A 23,233-nucleotide genomic window follows, 5' to 3' on the forward strand; every position below is an offset into this window, starting at 1 on the left:
ATAAAATTTATAAATTAGTGCAAAAAAATTGCTTTTCTGCAAATATCTCTGTAAATTATTTATCAATTTTATTTAAAAAAACGGGAAAATAAAGATATTCTTGACATAAAAAAATGACATAAATATTGTTTATTTAAAATATAAGGGAAAAAATGTATAGACAAAAAATCAAATTGTGACCATAAATTATTGCTTAAAAAAATCGGTTGCCTGTAAAGTCGGTTTTACGGGCGAAGATTTTACGTGACAACGTCTTTTTCTCGGTAGAATATTTATTGATATGAATATTATTAAATTGCACAATAGGAACAAGGAATTGAATGAAAATAAGAATTGCACAAATTTTAACTATAGAAATATATTTTGTTTACTAAAACATTGTACATGTAAACTTAAACTTAACTAATTTCTATTTGAGTGATTTTCACCGATTCAACGCGCCTAATTCTCTAGTGCTGCGCGCGCAGCGGGCCGATCATGTTTGAGTGGGAGAGAGACGCAAGGCATTCGCCGGTCCGGCGGGCCTCTCTCTCGTTCGGTGACTCATCGTAACAGACGTGAGCGGGCGTTACACTTTTTCATGAGTGACTCCGAGCCACAACCTAATTTAAGACGTTGTCACGTCAAAAAACGCAAGGTAAAACTAGGAGTATCTTTTCATCTATTCATCATCTAGTATCCCCCACCTATGTCTTAAAAGCTTCAGATATCTGCGAAACATTTTTCCACCTTTTTTTTTAACCAGACTGGGCTAGTGATCTTTCAACAAGATTTTGTAAACTGAGTTATTTTTATATATTTGTGTTGATCCAAATTTACAAATAATTCTTGTTAAAATTAAATTATAATAAGAAATTGTTATGGGATAACTTCTTGCCTGACACTTGTAAAGTAATTACACAATTTACTTATTGTATTATTATTACAGATTGAAAAGAAATAGGAATTATTTATGATAAACTCCTAATGCCAAAAAGTGATTTAGAATACTTTAAGAATCGGTTTTTAAATCAAATGTGCAAGAACGGCGTACAGTATAAAATTGAAAACATACAATATTTAATGAACAAAAAATATCTCAGGCGCTTTCTCTTTTAAGAAAAACACGAATTTAACTTACGTGTAGGGTTCTTCACAAATCTTACGGTAAAGCTGAAACTAGTCCCTCGGGCAGGCATCCTGTATTGTATCAGTGCTACATTTTGGGAACTCGTGAAAACTTTCTTTATTTTCCTTTCTCCACAAAACTCGTTAAATCGCGCTCTCAACGGTTTCTGATGGTCTCGACTGCTTGGAAAAAATTCTCCCTTCAATTCCCATCCATCTACTACCTGAAAATATTAGTATCTTAACAAAAAATTGTATAAATAATCTCATAAGATAAACAGTCATTAGGTTTTCCATTATACTTGTAAAAACCAATATAAAGAATAAATAGGTTTAAGACGCTATATGTTCTGCTTAATACATAATATTGTTTTACTTATTTCTGATATCGTTTTTGTAAGAAAAACTTGCACTGGGTCTTAGGATTTTTTTAGTCCCTTCTTTAGCATAAAAAGAAATAAAAAAATTTATGACTTTAAAATTATTTATTATTTAAAAAAATTTTTATTAGATGGTTTGTTCAACTAAAAGGGTTTGAAAATGTTTTCTTCTTCTTCGACTTTCCCATTATGAGTTCGAATGACTTTCCATTATTAGAAGCTTTCAACAAAAGCGTGCTTTGGCTCTGATAAATAAGAAGCCAAATAGTATGGAGTTGAAGCACGAAGTCAAACCTTTCGCGTTTGAATCGGTATCAATAAAGCGATATTAGTGTTATCTAGGTTCTCGGGAAGAACTGATATACTAGTTCACCCTCAGATATACTAGTTCGTTTTGAATTGTTTCTTTATTCACCAACATTCCCATCGATAAAACCATTTCCATCTTGGATTCTAAACATCATATCCCCAAGACACATTGTCTCTTATAAATCACTGCATGTCTAATACTCTAATACATATTTTTCATTCCAAAATCATTTCTATCGTCAAATCAAAGGTGCCCCAATGGGATCCCCCCTCTCTCCCGTAATAGTTGATATCTACATTGAACATTTCGAAACACCAGCATTGTCCTCACCAAATCTAATCCGCCAGGTTAAACGGTAAGCAAAAAAAAAACCGGTATAACCGAAAACCGGTGTTTTGTCAAAAACCGCCATCCCTAGGACTAGGGGATGAGTTTGATTGATTAACAAAATGGAAAAGTGTGGTGAGGTTTCCCACAAGTAGAGCATCTTTTTGAGGATTTACATTGTGATATTGTTTAAGTGGTACTGAGGCAAGTTATGCAATATTTCTTAGATTTAACAAATTAATATCCTTCTAGGGTTTTTAAAGTTATAAATTTGGAACGTTCATAAATAAAATGACCAGACTCTTTACAATAAAAGCAATCGGTACGGAAGTTGAAAGATTGACGTTAAAGGTTATTTACAATAAAAACTAATGAAACTTTATTTTTTCAACTGTCATTCTGTCTGAAATAAGATTTTGAAGAATTAGGTTTAATAAGATTTTAACTTTCTAAAACGGATTGTCTTTTATTTAAAAAATTCAAAAAATTCTTTCGTAGTAGGAATGATTCCTGTATTCCGCTCACTCTCAAACGCTTTCCTAGAATTGATGTAAAGTTTTTGTTCTAGTAAAAATATAATTAAACATTTAAATTTGATTTTAGGAGCATAACCTATATTATTTATTAAACCATATTTACGAGAGGTATTATAGAATTCCCTCAAATAATTAGCTTTACTTTTTGATAAACTTTTTTGTTTTACCGTAGTTTGGTACAAAGAAATTAATAATTAAAAATTGCCGTCATGTCTTTATAAAATATCTACAGCAACGTTTGAAATCTGATTATTCAGGCTGAGACTTAAAATTAAATCTAAAGAAGGAGCAAGCTTTTTAGATAATAAAATTTTTCCCCGTTCTAAGTTTAGAGTTATTTAGCACTACAGTTAGATAGTCTATTGTCTGTGCTATTAACCATTTCGTAGAAGGGCTCTCTACTCGAATTCAAATAAGCTGTATCACTAATATTATAGATAATTTTTTCTTGAGATTTTCAATATTCGATCGAAGTTGCGCAATAGCAAAGCGATCTGTTACACTACATTTTCTGTATTCACGTATTTATCGTTAAGATCTTCAAGTGCAATTATATCACTTTAAATATTTTTGTCACTTTCGTAGTTACTTAAAACATTTTGTAGTTTTAAATTTAATATACTCCGACACCCTGTTAGGGTAAAAGAAAGGGGAGAAAGAAAGAATTTAATATACAGACTTCTTCTGATCCATTAAGTTAGATCCATTTTAAAATAGGTAAAAAATAAAAGCCACTAGTTATAAAATGAGTAATGCACTAATATGTTAATAGAATATGAGCAAATTGGTAAAATTTAAATTATGTAATAGTCATTAAACATCTAAAAAATATCAGAATGGTTGGTCAAAAGAGCAAAAGAACCAAGTTAGAAATTCAACGAGGCACCATGCTCATTAATACTGATTCAAGAGTACGGTATCATTGGAATTGAGGAAAAACGGTCTTAAGTATCAAAAGAGATATAAGAGCAAAATATTCTCAAGCGTGTATACCAAGATGCTGGCGTCAACTGAGGCAGGTACTGCCCCAATTGACGGGAGGAGAAGGTTTGGAGACCCCCCTTTTTTACTTAATTAGATGGCTTTGGTAAAGATCAATTAGCATAACAATTTTTTTAACTATAATATTTTAATTGAAAACTCATCCTTTTTCACGCTTACAATACTTAAACTACTAGTAGCGTAAAAGTTATTGTGTGAGCAATTTTTCTTTTGTTTTCTTTTTCTTTTATCCCTAACTTTTATGCCTAACTTATATGTCATACATAACTGTACAAACTAACTGAAATATGTTACTACATTTAGGGCCGCTTTTAGCAAATTAGCATCTAAAAGCCTTGACGTACATAATCGTATCGGTTCGGACAAATATTAAATGTATTCAATGACATAAATAACCATAATCCGTAAACTTTTGTCCATATAATATATAATAAACATTATCCCATCCCAGCCTGTCATTTCAATTTAATAGCTCGTAATAATAATATAAAATAGGGATTAGGTACATAATATTCATATTTTACAGAAAATAATAACTGTATATAACTTATGAGAACGGTTAATTAGGCTAGGCCAATATATGTTTAATTAAATTTCTAATACTCTAGATACTACCTAATGAAATATTATTTTTTATGACATACATATTGTGATAAGATAAGACTTTGACTATAACGAACATTAGGGTGGCCGCACACAGAAAGAGCAAAACTGTTTTAGTCAAAAACGTTTTTGACTAAACGAGTCTGATGCTGATGTTTCCTATAAATGAAATGAGCTGACGCACACTGATTAGTCGTGTGTCTAAAGCATGTTTAGGCTCATTTAGTTTCAGTCAGTCTGTTTGATGTTGATTACCGGATCGTGGTTTTGTGAGGAAACATTTCAATTTACGCAGGCGCAACGTGTTTTTGGAATTCCTTCTTGAAACGGCTCGAGTAGTCAACAAGAAGCACATGTGGAAACAGCGATATTTTGCGTGGTTATATTGTGTGTAACATGAAAGTGGATGCAGAAAAATTAATTGTACTGATTGAGGCCAGATTCTTTTCTCATTTATAGGATGCACCCAAAATTGTCTTTTATTTTGCGTTTTTTTGTCCTCTAGGAGGAACCACTGCCAGAAAACTAGTGCAATTTAGTCGTTATCTGTCGACATCTTTAATAAAACTGATTGCAGTATGGTTTGTGCAAACATTTTGTTTCTCTTGAAAACAAAATGTTTCTTGTGGAAACAAAAACGTTTTAGTTTCAAACAAAAACGTTTTTGACTAAAACAGTTTTGCTCTTTCTGTGTGCGGCCACCCTTACACTTATACGAACGGTGTATTTTATATTACTGTCTATTACACAGGCCTACATTTTTTTTATAAAAAAATGTTTTAAGTTTAGGTGTCCTATAGTAAATGGGATGTGCTTATTACGAATCTGTACTTAGTTGTTTCCAGCACATCAGGTTTTCAATAAACGTGTGTTTGAAATTTTTCATATAAACAGCCAAAAATACTGAGAAAATGTTGATTAAAACTTTATTTAATACAAAATTATACTGCAAAATTGAGTTGTTCTTAAAAAAAAAATTCAGTATAACCCACGTTAGAAAATATTTGTTTATTTTTTTAATAAAACCGTTCTCTTTTTCCATGAAATCTGCCTTTTGTGGCCTTCTTTTCATGGATTTTTGTGATCGAGTCTCTCTTCAAGGACCAGCAGTAATCAGCCATCATTCATATATCCCATCTTCCTTGGTAACGTCTTTCCATCTTCTTTATATCTTGATAGAACCTCTCTTCCTGCTCCTCGCTGACAGCTCCAAGATTTTCGGGTAAAAAGTCAACGTGAGAATCCAGAAAATGAAGTTTGATGCTCACATTGCATCCCAGTTTTTTATAATTTTCGACCAAGTTGGTTACAATTTCTTTATAGTTTTAAGAATTATTGTTTCCAAGGAAACCGTTTATGACTTCTAGGAAAAAACTTCATGCTTCAGATTTATCCTGAGTCATTGTATTCTGGAACAATCTGTCCGATTTTAATGTTTGAATTCGAGGGCCTACAAAAATTCCTTCTTTAACTAAATTTGGGTCAAATAGTGTATCCTGTTGCACATTTTTTTGTCCCAGTACAAGTCTTTCTCTGAGTGGCCACTCTTTCTTAACGTAATGAAAATTTCTTGCACGACTGTCCCACTCGCACAAAAAACATGGATAATTTATGAATCCAGACTGCTGACCCAAAAGCATGAATATTATTTTAAGATCTCTACAGAGTTGCTTACAATATTCGCTATACTTAATTTTATTTAGCGACAGCTCAAGATTCTCATATGTTTCTTTGAGTTGCACGAAATTAGCAACAGGCATTAAGGCGCAAGTATTACCATTGTGCAAAAAGACACCCTTTAGACTTCTCTTAGAAGAATTAATAAATAACCGCCATGATCTGAAATCGTAATTAATTATCAGATCCCAGTTTCATGACTACTTCAGGAATATTATGTCAATACACCAATGATGAGCCCTTTTGATAAAAATACTCTGGAGTCAATAGATTTTTATCTTTCAGTCGTGATCCTAAGATTTGTGCAGCATCCTTTAATAGGCCCAAGTCTCTTACTAAGTCATTTAGTTCATCTTGGATAAACTTTTGAGGTTGGTCTATCTCAGGATTGAATTTGTCTTCATCGGTTTTTTCTTCTGAACTTTCATCCGATGATTGCTGTTGGATGGTGTGAAGAAAAGGTGAAGGAATAGGGATCCTGGTCTATGAGATACAGGTCGTTTAGCAGAAGGTAAATCAGGATATTGAATTTTGTGTTTATTTTTTGAATTGAAACCCTTGATATCGCAGGAGCAAAAATAGGAGTCGTCTACATAGTTTTTTGGTTCCCTGCATAATATAGAAATTCCAAAGAATAAAGAGTTGCGTGTACCTTTTAACCATTTTCTCAGTAGTTCGACACACTGAAAGCACACTTTGTGTGGAGCCCAAGGTGTGTCCTGATCACCAAGTTTTACACCTAAGTAAACCTGATAAGTTTTCTTTATAAAGTCTGTTCTGTTTCATTGATGCTTTCCTATTGGTCAATCACCACACACGTAACAAAATATATCAGCACTATTCTTACACTTTCTTGGTGACATTGTGACGCGATAGACACTCATAAAACAAAATACAACTCGATGCTACAAACAACTGACGCTAACTAACTCTATCTATTGCCATTAAAATGATATTAACATAACGTATTAAAATATTTTCTTTCGAAATATAAGTATGTATTTTAAAGAAATAATTTTAATGTAATTTACTAAATATCAATAAGGTGTTTCTTTGCGCTAGTACATAATATCTCACAAAGTTTTTTTTTAAATTTTGTGAAAAATTTTGACGTGATGGGCTTAAACCAAATTCATATTCAGAATCAGCTTATCCTTATTAACTAAAGTTACATGTCAATCTCAAAACACCAAAAATCATCTCGGGCTGTGTTATTTATACAAAAAAGTGTCTATGGACTATCAGTGTTTCAATAAAGTAAGTACAAAGAGTTTTTTGTACTTGATGTACCGGGTTTCTCATTATATTTTGACCCCTACTTATTTTCCATTAATTTCGGGAATACAAAAAAAAGTTTCAATTAAAAGTTGTATTAGTTTATCTGTACCGACCAACGATGTAGCAACAGACCAAATTTTGTATACAGGGAGTGCCCAATAAAATGTATTTTCAATATTTCAAATGGGACACCCTGTATTTTTTATAGTTTTGAGTACCCCTGCATTTCCTGAAAACAAAATTCTACAAAACAATAATACGCCCAGTCCTAACATATGGTTCAGAGACCTGGACAGAGAATATATCAGGAACCCGATATCGTAAAACATATTAAGATCGGACATCTGTGGTGGATAGGGCATGTAATGAGAATGAAAAAAAATAGCCCAGCTAGAAAACGCCCTTTTATAGACCCATTGGTCAGAGAAGATGAGGAAGACCCAGAACAAGGTTCCATGATAACATCGATAAAGACATGAGAAATATGGGAATACGTGCTTGGCTGAGAAAGGCATTCGATAGAGACGATTGGAGGAGGCTAGGACCCACGAGGGTTGTAAAACCAGAATGATGATGATTTTTCTTCTTTCCAAGTGCAAATAATTTTATAAATTTCGGCTTGACTTTCTGTATTTCCTTTGATCTTGCACAAGTTTTTCCTTTATGCTCAAGAAAAAAAATAATTACAAATTATTCTCTTCCATAAGAACTTGCCATACATTAAAAAAATCCTTGCTCATATCTGGCATAAACACATTAGTTTTTTATTTACCGTTAAGTAAATCCCTAACATTTTAAAGCCATAAGTTGCCATCAGTATGATTCGAAAACATTAATATGCATGGAAAACCTTAAATAAAGGAAAGGAAAATGCAAAATAGTTAATTTTAATCCATACGAATTTAACCCTTGTGTACTGTCCATGCTAACATACTTTTTGCCAAAATGTTTCAACATTTCGTACCAAGTGTCATTTATAATATTCAAAATAAAATCTTCTTCTTTTAATTGTAGAAATTCATGCGACATGTATTGGAGGAGGCCTTTGTCCAGGAGTGGATGCAAACATACTGAAAAAAAAAGACTACAGTCGTTTCAGTAGTCCTTGCTAATAACTGCTAGTAGATGAAGCGGATTTGTCTATTTAAATAAAAAAAAAATTATAATAATTATTCCATCGCTCTTGAAATAACTTTAAGTTGAGTTTTATACATTTGCTCGACATTTTATATGTATTTAGATTGTTAAAATGGCGTTGAAGACTGTACTTTCTGTTTATGATAATAATTGTAGCTAATTACATTCTGTTCTAACTGCTGAAATAATAAGTTTCAACTTACATTTAGGCAACTTAAACTAAACATGAACTCAACAACCAGATAGAATATAAAACCAAACAACTAAATTTTAAGCTAACTGAAAACTACATTATTTCCTTTTTATTCGGTGTTGGTAATGTTGTTATTTCCAATTATACTGAATGAGGTGAATGTTTAATAAGCACTACTCTGTTTATTTATTAGCCATTTTAATGTTAAATATATTAATGAAAATTAGTTCATTTTGGCATTAGAATTTGTTTCAAATTAAGAATATTTCGAACATTCTGGAAAATTAATGTAGTCTAATCAATGAGTTATATATCATAATTTTCTATACTTAATATTTCTTATCGTATTTTTTCTCCTTTTGTTTTGTATTTATGATTTTTTTTATTATTAATAATTTTTTTATATTAAGGATTAATCACTGGAATATATATTTATGCCTAACGGTCTTTCTAAGCGATATTACACAAAACATAGACTCGACTACGGAAAGAAGGGGAGATTGCATTAGGAAAAACACATAGGTTTACTTATATACCCACTATAACAAATTTTAATTCCCATTTTGACGTAAACTAATTTACAACTTGATTTTGATATTTTTAATACGTTCAATGAAAAATTGCATTAACTCTGTATTCTTAATTTGTCATAATATATAATGTTAAATTGACTGGATGTGTAACATTTAGACATGTGTATAATTTACTTATGAACATATTTATAGTTATTTCTATTAGAGAGCAGTTTAAAATTTTATGTTCAGCATATTCTACTTCTCCGCATTGGCAATATGGGTTGTCCTATACATGTATTTTATGTAGATATTTGTATATGTATAGGTGTATAGGTATATGTATATGTATAGTTAATGCATGGTTAAATCTAAGATCACATATTTGTTTCACTGCGTGACTTGGTAAAGTTGCCATTGCAAACCATGTGCTTGTTGTTATTGTACATTGAATTTTTTGTATATTACATACATTTTTTAATTTCCTTAAACTCCTTACTCCAGATTATTTTATATATATTGATGCTAATATTTTTAATTATTTTAAAAGTAAATAATCCACTGATTCATTACCAATAATTCCACTGTGTCTTTTGACGCACAATAAATGTTTTTTTTACTCTGTAGTTAGTTAATTAATGTATTAAATTCTTTAGGAAATGTTATAATTTGTTTTAAAATTATCTTGAGGTGCTTTATTTTTGACAAAGCGCTTTTACTGTCACTTATTATAATAATCTCAGAATTAGTGAGGTGTCGACAGTAATTCAAGGCTTCTATACCTATCAACTCCGCCGAATATATGCTTTTGCTAGTAGTTAGTTGTGTCCTTTTGTTATAAGAATATTTATATGTTATGCAGACGACGCTGCATTAATCGCCGAAACAGAAGACGAGCTCTAAAGATCGCATCTTCAATACAACAGCCAAGAAATACAATATGATAATATTAGCAGCAAAAATCAAATGTGTGATAACATCTAAATTCCCACTACGATGTAAAATCGAAATTAATGAAAAAATAATAAAGCAGGGTTTAGATATCTGGGAATAGATATAACTAGTTACGGAAATGTTGAAGAAGAAGTACGACCACAAAACTTAAAAGCAAGTAAAGCGGCGGGATCTCTTAATGACACAGTCTGTAAGAACAAACACCTGAGACAAGATACAAAAACAAAAATCTCTGAAGCAGCCATTAGACCTATATTAACATATAGGGCGGAGACAAGATCTGACACATCTAAAACGAGACTACTACTACCATTTCATATATCAGAAAAAAGTCTGTTGGATAGAGAGAGAAGCAAAAACATGAGAAGAGCATGCAATATAGAAGAGATAAATGGATGAGTGACAAAACGGAAGCAGAAGTGGAACAAACACATAAGTAAAATGGCAAAGAATATGATAGTACGAATAGCACGAGATAAGTCATCAAATGGACGAAGAAGTATTGACAGACCAAGAAAAAGTTGGTGCGACAATTCAAACAATTTAGGAGGCTAATATTGAAAAAGAACCAGACTTTAAAGCCTACATACAAAAAGGAAGAAGAAGACCATTTTGTGATATTTAACTTGTGGATCAAATATTGCATATGCTGTTCTCTCATTGCTTTTTATCGCATAGGTGTAAATTTGATATAATTTTGGTACTGATTCTGTTATATTTATTCAAACATTAAATTTATTATTTGTTTTGGATAGTTCGAGTAATTTTAACTAAAATTTATCGGTATTTTCATTATTTTTTTTTAATTATAAGTAAAACTTAGATTTTTTGATGTATAAATATATGTATATAATAAATAGAATGGGGGATATTATACCTCCCTGTGAAACTCTAAATTTTAGTATAAAGTTTTTAGAAACCACATGATCAACTCTTACATTAGCGTTTATATTTTACAGTTCCTGTAATAAATAGATTAAATGTTCTGGCTTCATAAATGATATTCCCATTTCCGTAAGTATATGCCACATTTTATTCCATTTTTTACGTTATCGAAGGCTTTGGAGTAGTCAACAAAGCAGAAATATTTTTCTGCAATAAACTCTGATTTTTCTATAATTTAACAAACATTAAGAATGTTTTCTCTTGTTTCCCTACTTGGAACGAATCCGCATTGTTCTTGGGAAACTTGTGGCAAGAGAATTGAGTTTGGTCTTTCATTGATGATGGTGAGGAGTACTTTACTCGCATGGGATATCAATGCTACTGTTCGGTAATTGCTGAAATCTGCTATGTATACGGAAATAAATAAAAACCGGATTAAATTAAACGCTGTTTAGAAAGACCATCAGAAGACGATCAGTAGTAAGACCGTGAAAATGAAGAAACGACAGAAGAAATATTATTACACATGGAAGAAAGAAGGAAATATAAAGAAAAATATCCACAGAAGTATAAATAAATACAACGAATAATTAAGGAGAAAATCAAAACAGCTAACAGCAGCTATCAAAAACAAAGGATGATATGAGAAATACCCACAAAAAAATTAGAGAAGTGACTGGAATGGTCGAAATAGGCAGCAAGGACGCATAAAAGGCAAAAAAGAAGTACTACTAATAGATTTACCAGAGAAATTAAGACGATGGGACAAGTACGTTAGAGCATTTTTCCAAGATGAAAGAGGTGAAATGCAGCAAATACAAGAAATAAAATTCTTTATAGAGACAGAAGATCACGATAGATGAAATTAAATATGCTATCAAAAACTGTAAAGACAATAAGGATTAGATAAAATACCAGTAGAACTGTTAAAACTAGTGGAAGAGGAGAACTTGGGAGTATTGTGTGGCTGAAGTCAGCATTTATAACCATCCCTAAAAAACAAGCAGTAAAGAGTAAGAGTGCTATGATTATCGAACACTAAGCCTCATGAGTCATACTTTAAAAGTACTGCTGAAAGTAATATATAAGAGAATATACAAAAAGCTAGAGAAGGATATTAGTGAGACGCAGTTCGGGTTCCGAAATGGAATGGTTACTCGAGAAGGACTATTTGCCATTATCATATTGATTCAGCGATGTCGGGATGTAAAAGTTAATCTATACTTGTGCTTTGTTGACTAAGAAAAAGCTTTCGATAAAGTAAGACATGAAAAAGTATTATCAATACTTATGAACAAGCGCATTGACAGTAAATATAGTGCAAGCATAATATTGGAGACAAAGTACCATAGTTCAAATTTATGGGCAACACTCAGAAGAAATAAAGATCTGTAGAGGAGTTAGACAGGGATGTGTTTTATCACCACTTTTATTTAACTTATATTCTGAAGAAATTTTCCAAAACGCGCTCAATAATATCAAAGAAGGAGTTACTGTTACCGAAAAATTAATTAACAAATTACAATATGCAGACGACACTGTGATCATAGCAATGAGTATGGAAGATCTACAAAGTCTTTTCGAAAGCTTAAGTATGAATAGTGCTGAGATGGGAATTACTATAAACGATAAAAAAACGAAATACATGCTAATTACAAAAAGACCAAAAAATATACATCACCTATTGACAATCAATGGTAAGATGATAGAACAAGTAGAAAAATATCAGTACTTGGGAACTTTGATCAATGAAACCAATTATCATACTGCAGAAATAAACAGGCGAATAGAGATTGCCAGATCAGCATTTATACAAATGAAGCCACTCCTAACGTGCAAAATCCTAAATTTGGAGATCAGTCTACGTATCATTCGCTGTTATATATTTTCAATATTATCATATGGAGCTGACACTTGCACAATGAAAAAATTCAATTTAAAAAGAATCTAGGCTTTCGAACTCTGGTTATACCGCAGAGTAGTAAACATATCATGGACTGATAGAATTACAAATTAAGAAGTACTGGAGAGGGTTAGTAAAGAAACAGAACTAATCACCACTATACAAATAAAAAAACTGGAATACCTAGGCCACGTGATGAGGGGACCAAAATATGAAATTTTGAAACTTATAATACAGGGAAAGATTTAACGAAGAAGATCTGTTGGCCGAAGGCAGAACTCATAATTGAAGAATCTACGTGATTGGTATCAATGCAGATCGATTGATTTGTTTAAAACAGCAAGTTAAAAAATAAAAATAGCCATTATGATTGCCAACCTCCGTAGGGAGACGACACTCTAAGATAAAGATTATATGTACTTGATCTAGTTACTCAAATAAATCTTTAAAATGTACCACCTTGTTTGCAACTGCAAATTCAGTATCATTATTTGCAGTATTTGGAAATGCTTCGCATAACATAACACATTCATTGCCGATTACACCTATAGGTGTATTACGTGGTGTCAATAAAGGTGCCGGCTACACCTATAGGTGATTAATATACATTCAATTCAATCTCACTCTTGTGCGACTAGCACTTTAAGTAAACATTTTAATAGCTATAAGGCATGTTGACTGAAATCTATATTATTGATGTGTAATGTTGGTTGCTTGCAGCAAGTCATGGAATTTCGACTTCGAATGATTGAATGCAGGTGACGTAATTTTGACAATGTTTATAGATGAAGTGATGAAGGACATACAACAGACAGTGCGAGTGATACTAATGACGAGCATGGAATTGATGACATACAGAACGCAATTACAGCAACAAATACGTCCAATAATCAAAACACGACGTGGAGTGATGAAGGAGCTCTAATGAAAATTAAGTTTGCGGGAACTCAATCATTCGTTCCAAATATGATTGGAAAACATCCTGTTGACTTTTTTAATTTATTTTTTTATCAAAAAATAATGAATTTAATTTTAGAGTAAACTCCAACGAGTATGCCGTCATACAGACACGTGAACAATCCCGTATTACATACTGGAAACAGCTGACAGTTGATGAATTGAGGACATTTATTGGCTTGCTGCTGCTTACAGCGACAGTTTAATATTCTAGATTAACCGACTACTAGAAGACACATCGATTCTACAGAAGTTGTTTTGGCGAGTATATGTTCAAAAATAGATTTTTACTGATATTGAGATGTTTGCACCTCTCACCTGTTGGAGAAAATAACGAAGATCGTTTAGCAAGAGTACACCCCATCATGAACCACTTCAGTAATAAAATGCAGGCTATTTACAACCCTGGAAAAGAAATTTCTTTTGATGAGTCCATGGTTTTATGGCGAATACGTTTAATCTTTCGCCAGTATATTAAGAATAAGAAACACAAATATATATATATATAAGCGGGGATCCTACAGCTTCTGCCGCTTCCCGCATTTCGATCGCCATCTTTTTCTATTTCTCCAGGTGTCTTCATCAATGGCTCTATCTTTCATGGTTTCAATAACACCTTGTATCCAAGACTTGGCTGGTCTTCCTCGTTTCCTTCTATTACTTGGATTGTATTCCATAGCTCTTTTTGGCCATCTGTTGTCGTCCATCCTCTGTACGTGTCCATACCATATTAACTGTCTAGTTTCTATTCTTTCAGAGGTTGTATGTACTCTATCTGTTTTTCTTCTAATTTCAGAATTAGGTATACGTTCTACTCTTGATATACGGCAAGCTCTTCTTAGGTAGTCCATTTCAACCGTGTCAACTTTTTTCTTTCCTTTTACTGTCATTTGCCAACATTCTGCTCCATATGTAAGAATGGGCTCTACAATTACTTTGTAGATAGTCATTTTAGTTCTCATAGTAGCTTTGTTGGACCAAAGTATCGAATTCAGAATTTGAACACTCTTCCTGCCTTGTTGCACTCTATAGTCTATATCTCGTTCCGTTGTTCCTTTACTGCAGATAATACTTCCCAAATATTTGTATTCGTAGCACCTTTTCATTTGTCTAATTTCCAAATCCGGGTCTTCGTCTTCATTCCCTATTCGCATATATTCTGTTTTAGACATATTCATACTCATCCCCCATTTTTCGTATTCATCTTTGAGCTTTCTAAGCATATAATCTGCATCTTCTTCACAGCTTGCAATTAGTACTTGATCATCTGCAAAGAACAGCGTTGTCAGATAATGGTTGTTAAGCTTCAGCCCCATTCCCGCACATTTTTGTCTCCACTGGTGCAGTGCTTCTTGGATATATATTTTGAATAGGGTGGGGGAAAGACAACATCCTTGTCTCAAGCCTTTCGTTAGTGTAAATACCCTTGAGAAAGTATTTCCTGTTTTTACAGTGCTTTGAGGACATTTATAGATGTTCAGTATTGCTTTTAGATATGTTTTACTAAGGTCCGTTTTCGTCAAGACACTAAATAAGAGTTTTAAAGGAACTGTATCATAAGCCTTCTCCAGATCTATAAATACCAGATGCGTAGGGAGGTTTCTAGCTGTTCGTTTTTCAATTACTTGTTGAAGGGTAAATGTGTTGTCCACGCACGATCTTCCTGCTCTGAAGCCGCTTTGTTCTTCAATTTCTTTATACTCCTCTTCTATTCTTCTTTTCAATATACGACCATATAACCTTCCCAGCGAGCTAGTTACGCTAATGCCTCTATAATTTCCGCATTCTTTTCTGTCTCCCTTTTTATAAATGGGGCTAATGTGGGCCAAATTCCAATCGTCTGGAATCGTTTGGCCTTCAATTAAGCATTTATTAAAAATATTCACTATGCTTGTCAAAAGAGCATCCGGTCCATGTTTCACCAACTCGATGGGAATGTCTCCAGGCCCGGGTGCTTTTCCATTTTTCATTTGTTTCAATTCTTTTTTCAGTTCTTCTTTGTTTATCTTATGCACCTCTGAGTTTTCTGTCATTGAGATATGGTCAGGTCTTTCCATAAATTCGTGCCTACTTTCTGTTAATAGCGTTTCGTAATATTTTTCCCACTTTTTATTTTGAATCAGGTTTATATTTCCCTCATCTTTTCTTTCTTTTCTAACACTTTTTATGAATTTCCAAGCTTGTGTCACTTTGGTTCCTCCTAAGCATCGGTCCATCTCTTCGCATTTCTCTTCCCACATTTCGTTTTTTCTTTTAGTGACTTCCTTCTTTGCTTCCCTGTTGAGTCTGCTGTAAATTCTGCGGTCTTCTGAGTCTTTCGTGGATAGCCATGTTTGATAAGCTTTTTTTTTGTCTTTAATTAATTTTCCTACTTCTTCGTTCCACCACTCAGGATTTTTTCCTTTGTCAGCTTCTGCGTACCCCAATGCCTCTTTGGCCGCCTGATGAATGCAATTTTTTATATCTTGATATTCTTTTTCGGCTGTTTCTCTTCGAGTTAAGTGAGTTAGTTTTGAGGCTAGTCTAAGTTTGTAGAGGAATTGTACTGATTCTTGTTTGAGGCTATCAATATTATATCTTATCTTTGTGGAAGCTGCTACCTTCTCCTGTTCAATTTTGTTCTTGTTTACTTTCCTGTAGTGTATGGTTATTTTTGCGACCACCATATAGTGGTCAGATCCGCATTCGGCACCACGATACACCCTTACGTCATTTGTTTGGAGCCTTTTGTTTTCTGGTTGGATGAGATAGTCGATTATAGATTTTATCTTTTTCTTTGGTTGTTCCCAGGTAGAGTTCCCAGGTTTTGGTTAGAAACACAAATATGGGGTGAAACTTTACATGCTGACGGAACCCAACGGATTAGTCCAAAAATTTACAATTTATAGTGAGTCAAATGATGCATTGGGCGGAACTGGTCATACCTCAAAAGTAGTTAAATATTTGTTACAAGAAAGGATACACCGGGGACATTCGGTTTATATGGATCGTTATTATAATAGCTATTAGTAAGCTTCAGACCTTTTACAAAAAGAGACTTACTGCACTGGGATCTTAAATATAAAAAGAAAAAGTAATCCACGAGTCATTCAGCAAGCAAAACTAAAACCAGGAGAGAATAAGTCCATATTTCGTAATGGCGTACACATTGGTAAATGGAGATCTAAACGCGATGTGATGTATATAACAAGTAAATACGGAAACGAAATGGCTGAATCTCGAAATAAAAGAGACCAGGTAACATTGAAACCACTCGCAATTATTAATTATAATAAATACATGTTAGGCATTGACCAGCATCATCAAATGCGGTCATACTATACATGTATCCGAAAAACATTACGCTGGTATAAAAAAATATTTGTCCATATATTACAAATGAGTGTAATAAATTTGGCTATTCTGTTCAACAAGTACTCAGGGCAAACAAAGAAGAACATGTACGATTTTAGATTAGCCCTTTTAGAATCACTCTTACCACCAAAAGTTGACCCCAAGGCTACTGCAACCCTACACGAATTACAAAAAATTGTTAAAATTACCGAGAAAGAATATAAAGCATTTGATCAAACATTGAAGAAGATGAAAAGAGTAGCAAGAAAAGATTGTAATGTTTATAGAACTCAAAAGAAGAGAACAGCAACTATGTACGTATGTAATGCCTGAGATGGTTCACCAGGATTTTGCGTTGAATGTTTTTTTTATTTTTCATTAAGAATAATACATGTTCGTATAAATTCAAAATCACCTACAGTCCATCTAATTTACGAACCGTTGCACGTCATTATCATTGACAGAGATCGAAGTTGACATAGTTGCCAAAGTATAAAAAAATCCTGAATCCATTTTAAATCAAATAGGTCACATAATTATTATTATACTCTTTACAACGACTATTTAAATTCTTACGTGACATTTTTAAAATAAAACACACTAATTTTGTTCTAAAAAGAACAGATTTTATTTAATAGGTAAAAATATAAAACAAGAGGTATTCACTTTAAAATTTAAAATAATAAAGTACAAAAAGTGTCAACACCGCAACTGTCAAATAAGTGTTACCAATTTATATCAAAATTTCACCTTTGTTCAATTACAGTTACAGTGTGTTCCGAACAAATGTTCTTCATAAAATCGCTTTATAATGCATTTATACAAATTAAATGAAACATATTGTTGTCTATTTCTTTATGTTAACATTAATAGAAATCTTTAAATACTAGTTCTACGCGTATATAATAAAATATGTCTAGTGGCTGTAATGCCAGTGTACTCGGCAAAGTGATTCTAAAAAAGAACACACCTACCGCCTAAATATTTTGTGTTGGTATCATGTGACGTCACAGGCTATGACGCCGATGACGTGCAACGATTTGTAAATTAGATGGACTGTATAGGTGTAATTGGCACTGGCAATGAAATTTTCATTAGAGAAACCGTCTACACCTATAGGTGTTTTTTCTTATATAACGAAAACTTATATTTTTTTAATAAAGTATAATAATAAAGTGTTTTTATAGCAGTTAAACAACATTTTTTCGATTTTATTCTAACCGGCACCGCTATTGCGACTTTACTATAGAAGTAGGCAGTGAATGTGTTTTAAGGAATTTTTGTGAGTTTAATATTTATTTGTTAAGTCAAAATAATTACTCACTGTTCATTTCACTACTAACTATTCAAACTACTAACTGCTTCATATAAATAAGTGTTATAACCAAGAACTTTAAGGAGAAATTTTTGACTAAGATATTTTCTTCTAAATTTACTAGGCGGTTCCATTGTCTCAACATGAAGTCGTTCAATAGGGGTAGATCTCATAGCACCCATCCAACACCGTAAGATTGTGTTTATAAAAAAATCTATACGACCTAAAATATTGTTACTAGCCGATCCGTAAAGTACAGATTGAACTGATATAAGAACGATAAAATAAAAGAGATGTTTCAACATCTGCACCCCACCAAGTTTTTGAAATTGAATGGAAATGTTTAGTGCATACATTTACCAAGTGTAAAATGAACATGCAGTTTCCAGGTCAGTTTTGTAATCAGAATCATACCCAAATATTTTAATGAGTTACAGAGGGAAAAATAATTATCATTTAATTTTATTTTTTTCTTTGTGGTAAGTTATGTCTATTAAATACACAAATGTAAACTTGGTATTTGCCAACTCAAAAGCATCATTTTTAAACCACCTACAGCAATGTCCATGAACACTTTCCATTGTGTTTAAGCTGTTATTATATTTTTTAGATTCAGTATAAATATAGAAGTTATCTGCATATTCTATTGTACTAAATGAAATGTTTTTGATACCAATAATCTGAAAATCGGTTCTGTAAAGATTAAATTAATAGAAGTGGACTTAAAACTGAGCCCACCTAATAGGTATCTACCATAAATTTATTGATCTATATTGAAAATAATTGCTGCTTTGTTAACATAAATTCATTTTAATCGGCAAACAATTTTGCTGTTTGCACCAAGTAATATACGATAAAAGGATATACCACACAATTAGATAAAAAGGAAAACTATAGCGTGAACTATACATTTTACTTATTTAGCACAATGAGCAATTACAAAACCATGAAGAGAGAAATAAACAGTTTTCAACTAGATTAAAACTTTGCTATTTGGCTTTATATTTCATCTGGTTGTTAAACACTAGTTGCATCTGGTTTTAATTATAATATACGTTAAAATTAATGTTATACCTAACGTTTGTTATATACGCTAGATAGAGAGAGAAACGGAAAGTACAACTTTTATGTACAGGGAGGTCAACTTTTGTGACAATGTCCGTTATATCAGTTGTTATTATACGAGATACCAAAAAAGGAATTAACAAAAACAGAAGGTAGATACAGTCTAACCCGCTTATAAGAATAGCCTTCGTGCCATAAATTTCTATCTCAATGGAGCAAATTGTTATACCAATACTCAAGACAAATCAGCTAGCTATATTTCTACAATCTTACCGTCCCATCTCCCTCACGTGCACTATGTGTAAGCTAATATAAAAAATGATCAATAAACGTCTTATGGTATTTTAAAAACGCAAGATTATTCCAAAGGAACAATTTAACTACCAAAGACAGCGCTCCACAAGAGATAATATGGTACTACTCCAAACCCATATCTCCAACGCAATTAATTGCAAGCAAGATTTAATAACAACTATCCTTGATGTAGAAGGCGCATTTGATACCATCTCTAGAAACGCAATCCTTGACAAACTGTCTGAATGCAACCTAATTGGCAACATACACGCATTTATCAAACACTTTCCAACATCTAGATTCTTCAGGGTTTCTGTCAATAACTTCCTTTCTTCTCTACACATACAATATGATGGAGTTCCTCAAGGTTTAGTTTTAAGCACATCCTTATTCATTCCTTCCATTAGCAAGTTAAGTAAAACATACCTCCATCAATCAAATGAGTATTGGCTCCACCAACTAAATGACCTACAAAACAAAGTAGCTTCTCTACGACTTACCCTCTCCCACTCTAAATACAAAGTTATTAAATTTAGCAGAAGAATGAATCCTTTTAATCCTGAAATCAATATCGACAACTTAAAATTACCGGTTGTTGATAATTGCAAAATATTAGGGCTGACATTTGATTCAAGGTTAACCTGGAAACAACATATACAGGAACTTTAGGGAGTTTGCCTAAAAAGGTTAAATATAATCAAAACACTCTTACATTATCGTTGAGGCGCGGAAGAAACTACGTTACTGAAAGTTTACAGATCACTAATCCGCTCCAAGCTTGACTATGGATGTTTCGTATAATTGGAACTAAAGCAATCTTAAATTCACTAAATGCAGTATACACCTCGGCTATTCGTCTACGTCTTAGAGCATTCCGTTCTAGTCCGGCAGAAAGTCTTTACTGTGAAGTTAATGAACCTCCTCTATGGCTTAGGCGTGAAAACATTCTTATCTCCTATGCTGCTGCAATTTCTTCCAATCTGTGCAAATCTGTCAAATCAATATAAACAAAAATAAATATAACATAATTCTTTACACTGACGCGTCAAAGACTGACAGTGGTGTTGTATATTCTGTAACCACTGTACAACAGCCTATCGAACTCTATAAAAGTTCTCCTTGGTGTAGAAGCTGTGAAGAAGCTTAATATATTCAACTAGCAGATTCACTGGCATAAAGTTACTTCAAAGCTGCATGAAATTAAACCCTCAGTAAACCTACTTACCTATCCCAGTTTATTTAAAAAAAATATGGCAATCATACGGAGATTGCGTATAGGACATACCCGTCTAACTCATGGCTACCTGATGACATCATCTCCACAATAAAAATGTCAGCACTGCAATACGACTCTCCGAATCAGACATAATATACTTATTAAATGCCCCTTTGATGCCAAGATACGCAAACAGCTCCATATCAGTACTATCTTTAAAGAGGTCTTAAACAGCACAGACCAAATCAACAAGGTTATCAAATTCCTCGAGAAAGGTCAACTGTAAATCGTAACTCGTGCTAATGACTATAGATATCATACGTACGTTAATTTAAATAAAAAAAAATATATATTGAATTAGCTGTCAGGTTATCTAAACTCATTTACTTTTATACTGGTACAGTTCATATCTTTAAGTATACAGAGAGAAACCATATTATTTTTAGTTCTTAAGGAATCGCTTGTATAGGTATCACTGTAGTTTTAAATACAATTAGTGTAAAATTTATTTAAGTTTATCCAGTTTATTTTAACTAGATACCAACTATTTTACCAACAATAAAGTATTTTGATAAACTCAAACTTAAAAATTCCAAGGAAATTCAGACAAAATTATTATATGTATTATAAAATAAATAACTATTGATATTTTTTTAAATATTATAGCAGAAACTTCTTAAAAATAATTAGCAGCTCTTCCTAACTAAACAAATATAATCGATTATTTTTTTATTTAGCTGTAAAATTGAAACAAAAATAAATCCTCTTACCGAAACAAGTCCGCCATTGTCGCAAGGGACATCCAGATAATTGAAACGGATTTCTATATTTTGATTCGGTTCTCCAAAAATGTAAATACCGCACGCTTGGCCATCCACTGATAGAGCTTTGTGATAGAACTCACCTTCTTCTGACGTCATGTGAATACAATCTGAAATGTATAAAAAAAATAAAAACATAATTTAAAAATACAAATTAATTAAGTTTTTTAAATAGGGCCTTATTAAAAATAAGCATTTTAAAGGATTTTTGGTTTTTCCATTAGGAAAGCGCGCATAAAAAAATAACAAGTTCAGGCGCATGTCGCTAATTTATGCCCGAAAAGAGAAATTTTTTTTCTAATGATCTCCACCTCACTCCGGTCTAGTTTTCTAAACATACCAGCGTCTTTTCTTCTCCTTCTACTTAGTATCGGTTGATTTGTTATGGACCACACTGTGTTCATTGGTCTTCGTGTTAAGGCTGCCGCTTCCTTCACTGCATTAAATTTGGAAAGTTCTCGTTCAAGGAGGGTAGTGTAAACATCAAGTATCACTTTTTTGTGTCAACACAGCGGCAAGTTTTTTGTGTCAAAACACTGCACTTTAGTTTGTTAACTTTGACGTCAATTCTTTCGGCATTATTATTATCAATAACTTTACGAAAAGTACTAAGCTCTTGACGGGTTATTTATAATCCTCTTTTTAAAAGCTAGTTTATTATCAGGATCAAAAAATATCCCTGAATTGTTACCGTTTTAGAGGTTCAAAAAATATTTTTTTTTCATAAATTTCATTTCGGGCGTTAAATTTTATGTATTACAATATTTTTTTTATCTCACTCTTCAATCAAAAACCAAATTTTAGAACCTGTAAATAGGTGAAAGAAGCGGCAGTTTTAACACAAAAACCAATGAAGACAGTGTGGTCAATAACAAAACAACCGATAATAAGTAGAAGAAAAAGAAAAGACGCTGGTATGTTTAGGAAACTAGACCGGAGTGATGTGGACGTCATTAGAAGAAAAATGTGTAACATGTATGAATAATAGATGATCCTCACGTTAAAAACCATCATGCATATGTTGTAAAAATTTGACACAGGAATTAAGTGCTGCAGTGAGACAGTAAGGCAATGTCTTCTAAAAAACAGCACTAAAATAAAAACGATCGATAAACGCCAAGTAATTATGGAATCTGCTTGTCTACAAATATGGAGGACGCAATTTTTAATTCAAATTTATAAATACGGAGAAAGTGGAAGAGAAATTGTTTGTCTGGATAGGACGGTTTGACACCCATGACGTTCCAAAATGTGTTTTATACCTAGTGATTTAGCCTTGTCATGCAAAAACATTAAGGACTCCCGTGTCGGCTATTCTGATAACACCCCGTCATAATTATTTTAGAACTGGTTTTCAACGAATTTATTGCCAAATATAGCATCAAACTCTAATTGCGATGGACAATGCCAGATACCACAGTCGTAGGC

General features: G+C 32.6%; 1 protein-coding gene across 3 annotated transcripts in view; it reads right to left on the reverse strand.

Annotated features, from left to right (window-relative positions):
- LOC140441284 (corticotropin-releasing factor-binding protein) overlaps window positions 1–23,233 on the reverse strand; it is a 447,599-nt gene that overhangs the window by 80,490 nt on the left and 343,876 nt on the right. For all 3 annotated transcript variants that reach the window (XM_072531901.1, XM_072531902.1, XM_072531903.1), the window contains 2 exons: window positions 21,755–21,915; window positions 1,121–1,331 (listed from right to left, as the gene is read on the reverse strand). In XM_072531901.1, coding sequence (XP_072388002.1) covers window positions 1,121–1,331; window positions 21,755–21,915 — 372 coding nt within the window. The remainder of the gene's footprint in view (window positions 1–1,120; window positions 1,332–21,754; window positions 21,916–23,233) is intronic.

This window comes from Diabrotica undecimpunctata, chromosome 5 (genome assembly GCF_040954645.1).
Source record: "Diabrotica undecimpunctata isolate CICGRU chromosome 5, icDiaUnde3, whole genome shotgun sequence".
Lineage (NCBI taxonomy): Eukaryota > Metazoa > Arthropoda > Insecta > Coleoptera > Chrysomelidae > Diabrotica > Diabrotica undecimpunctata.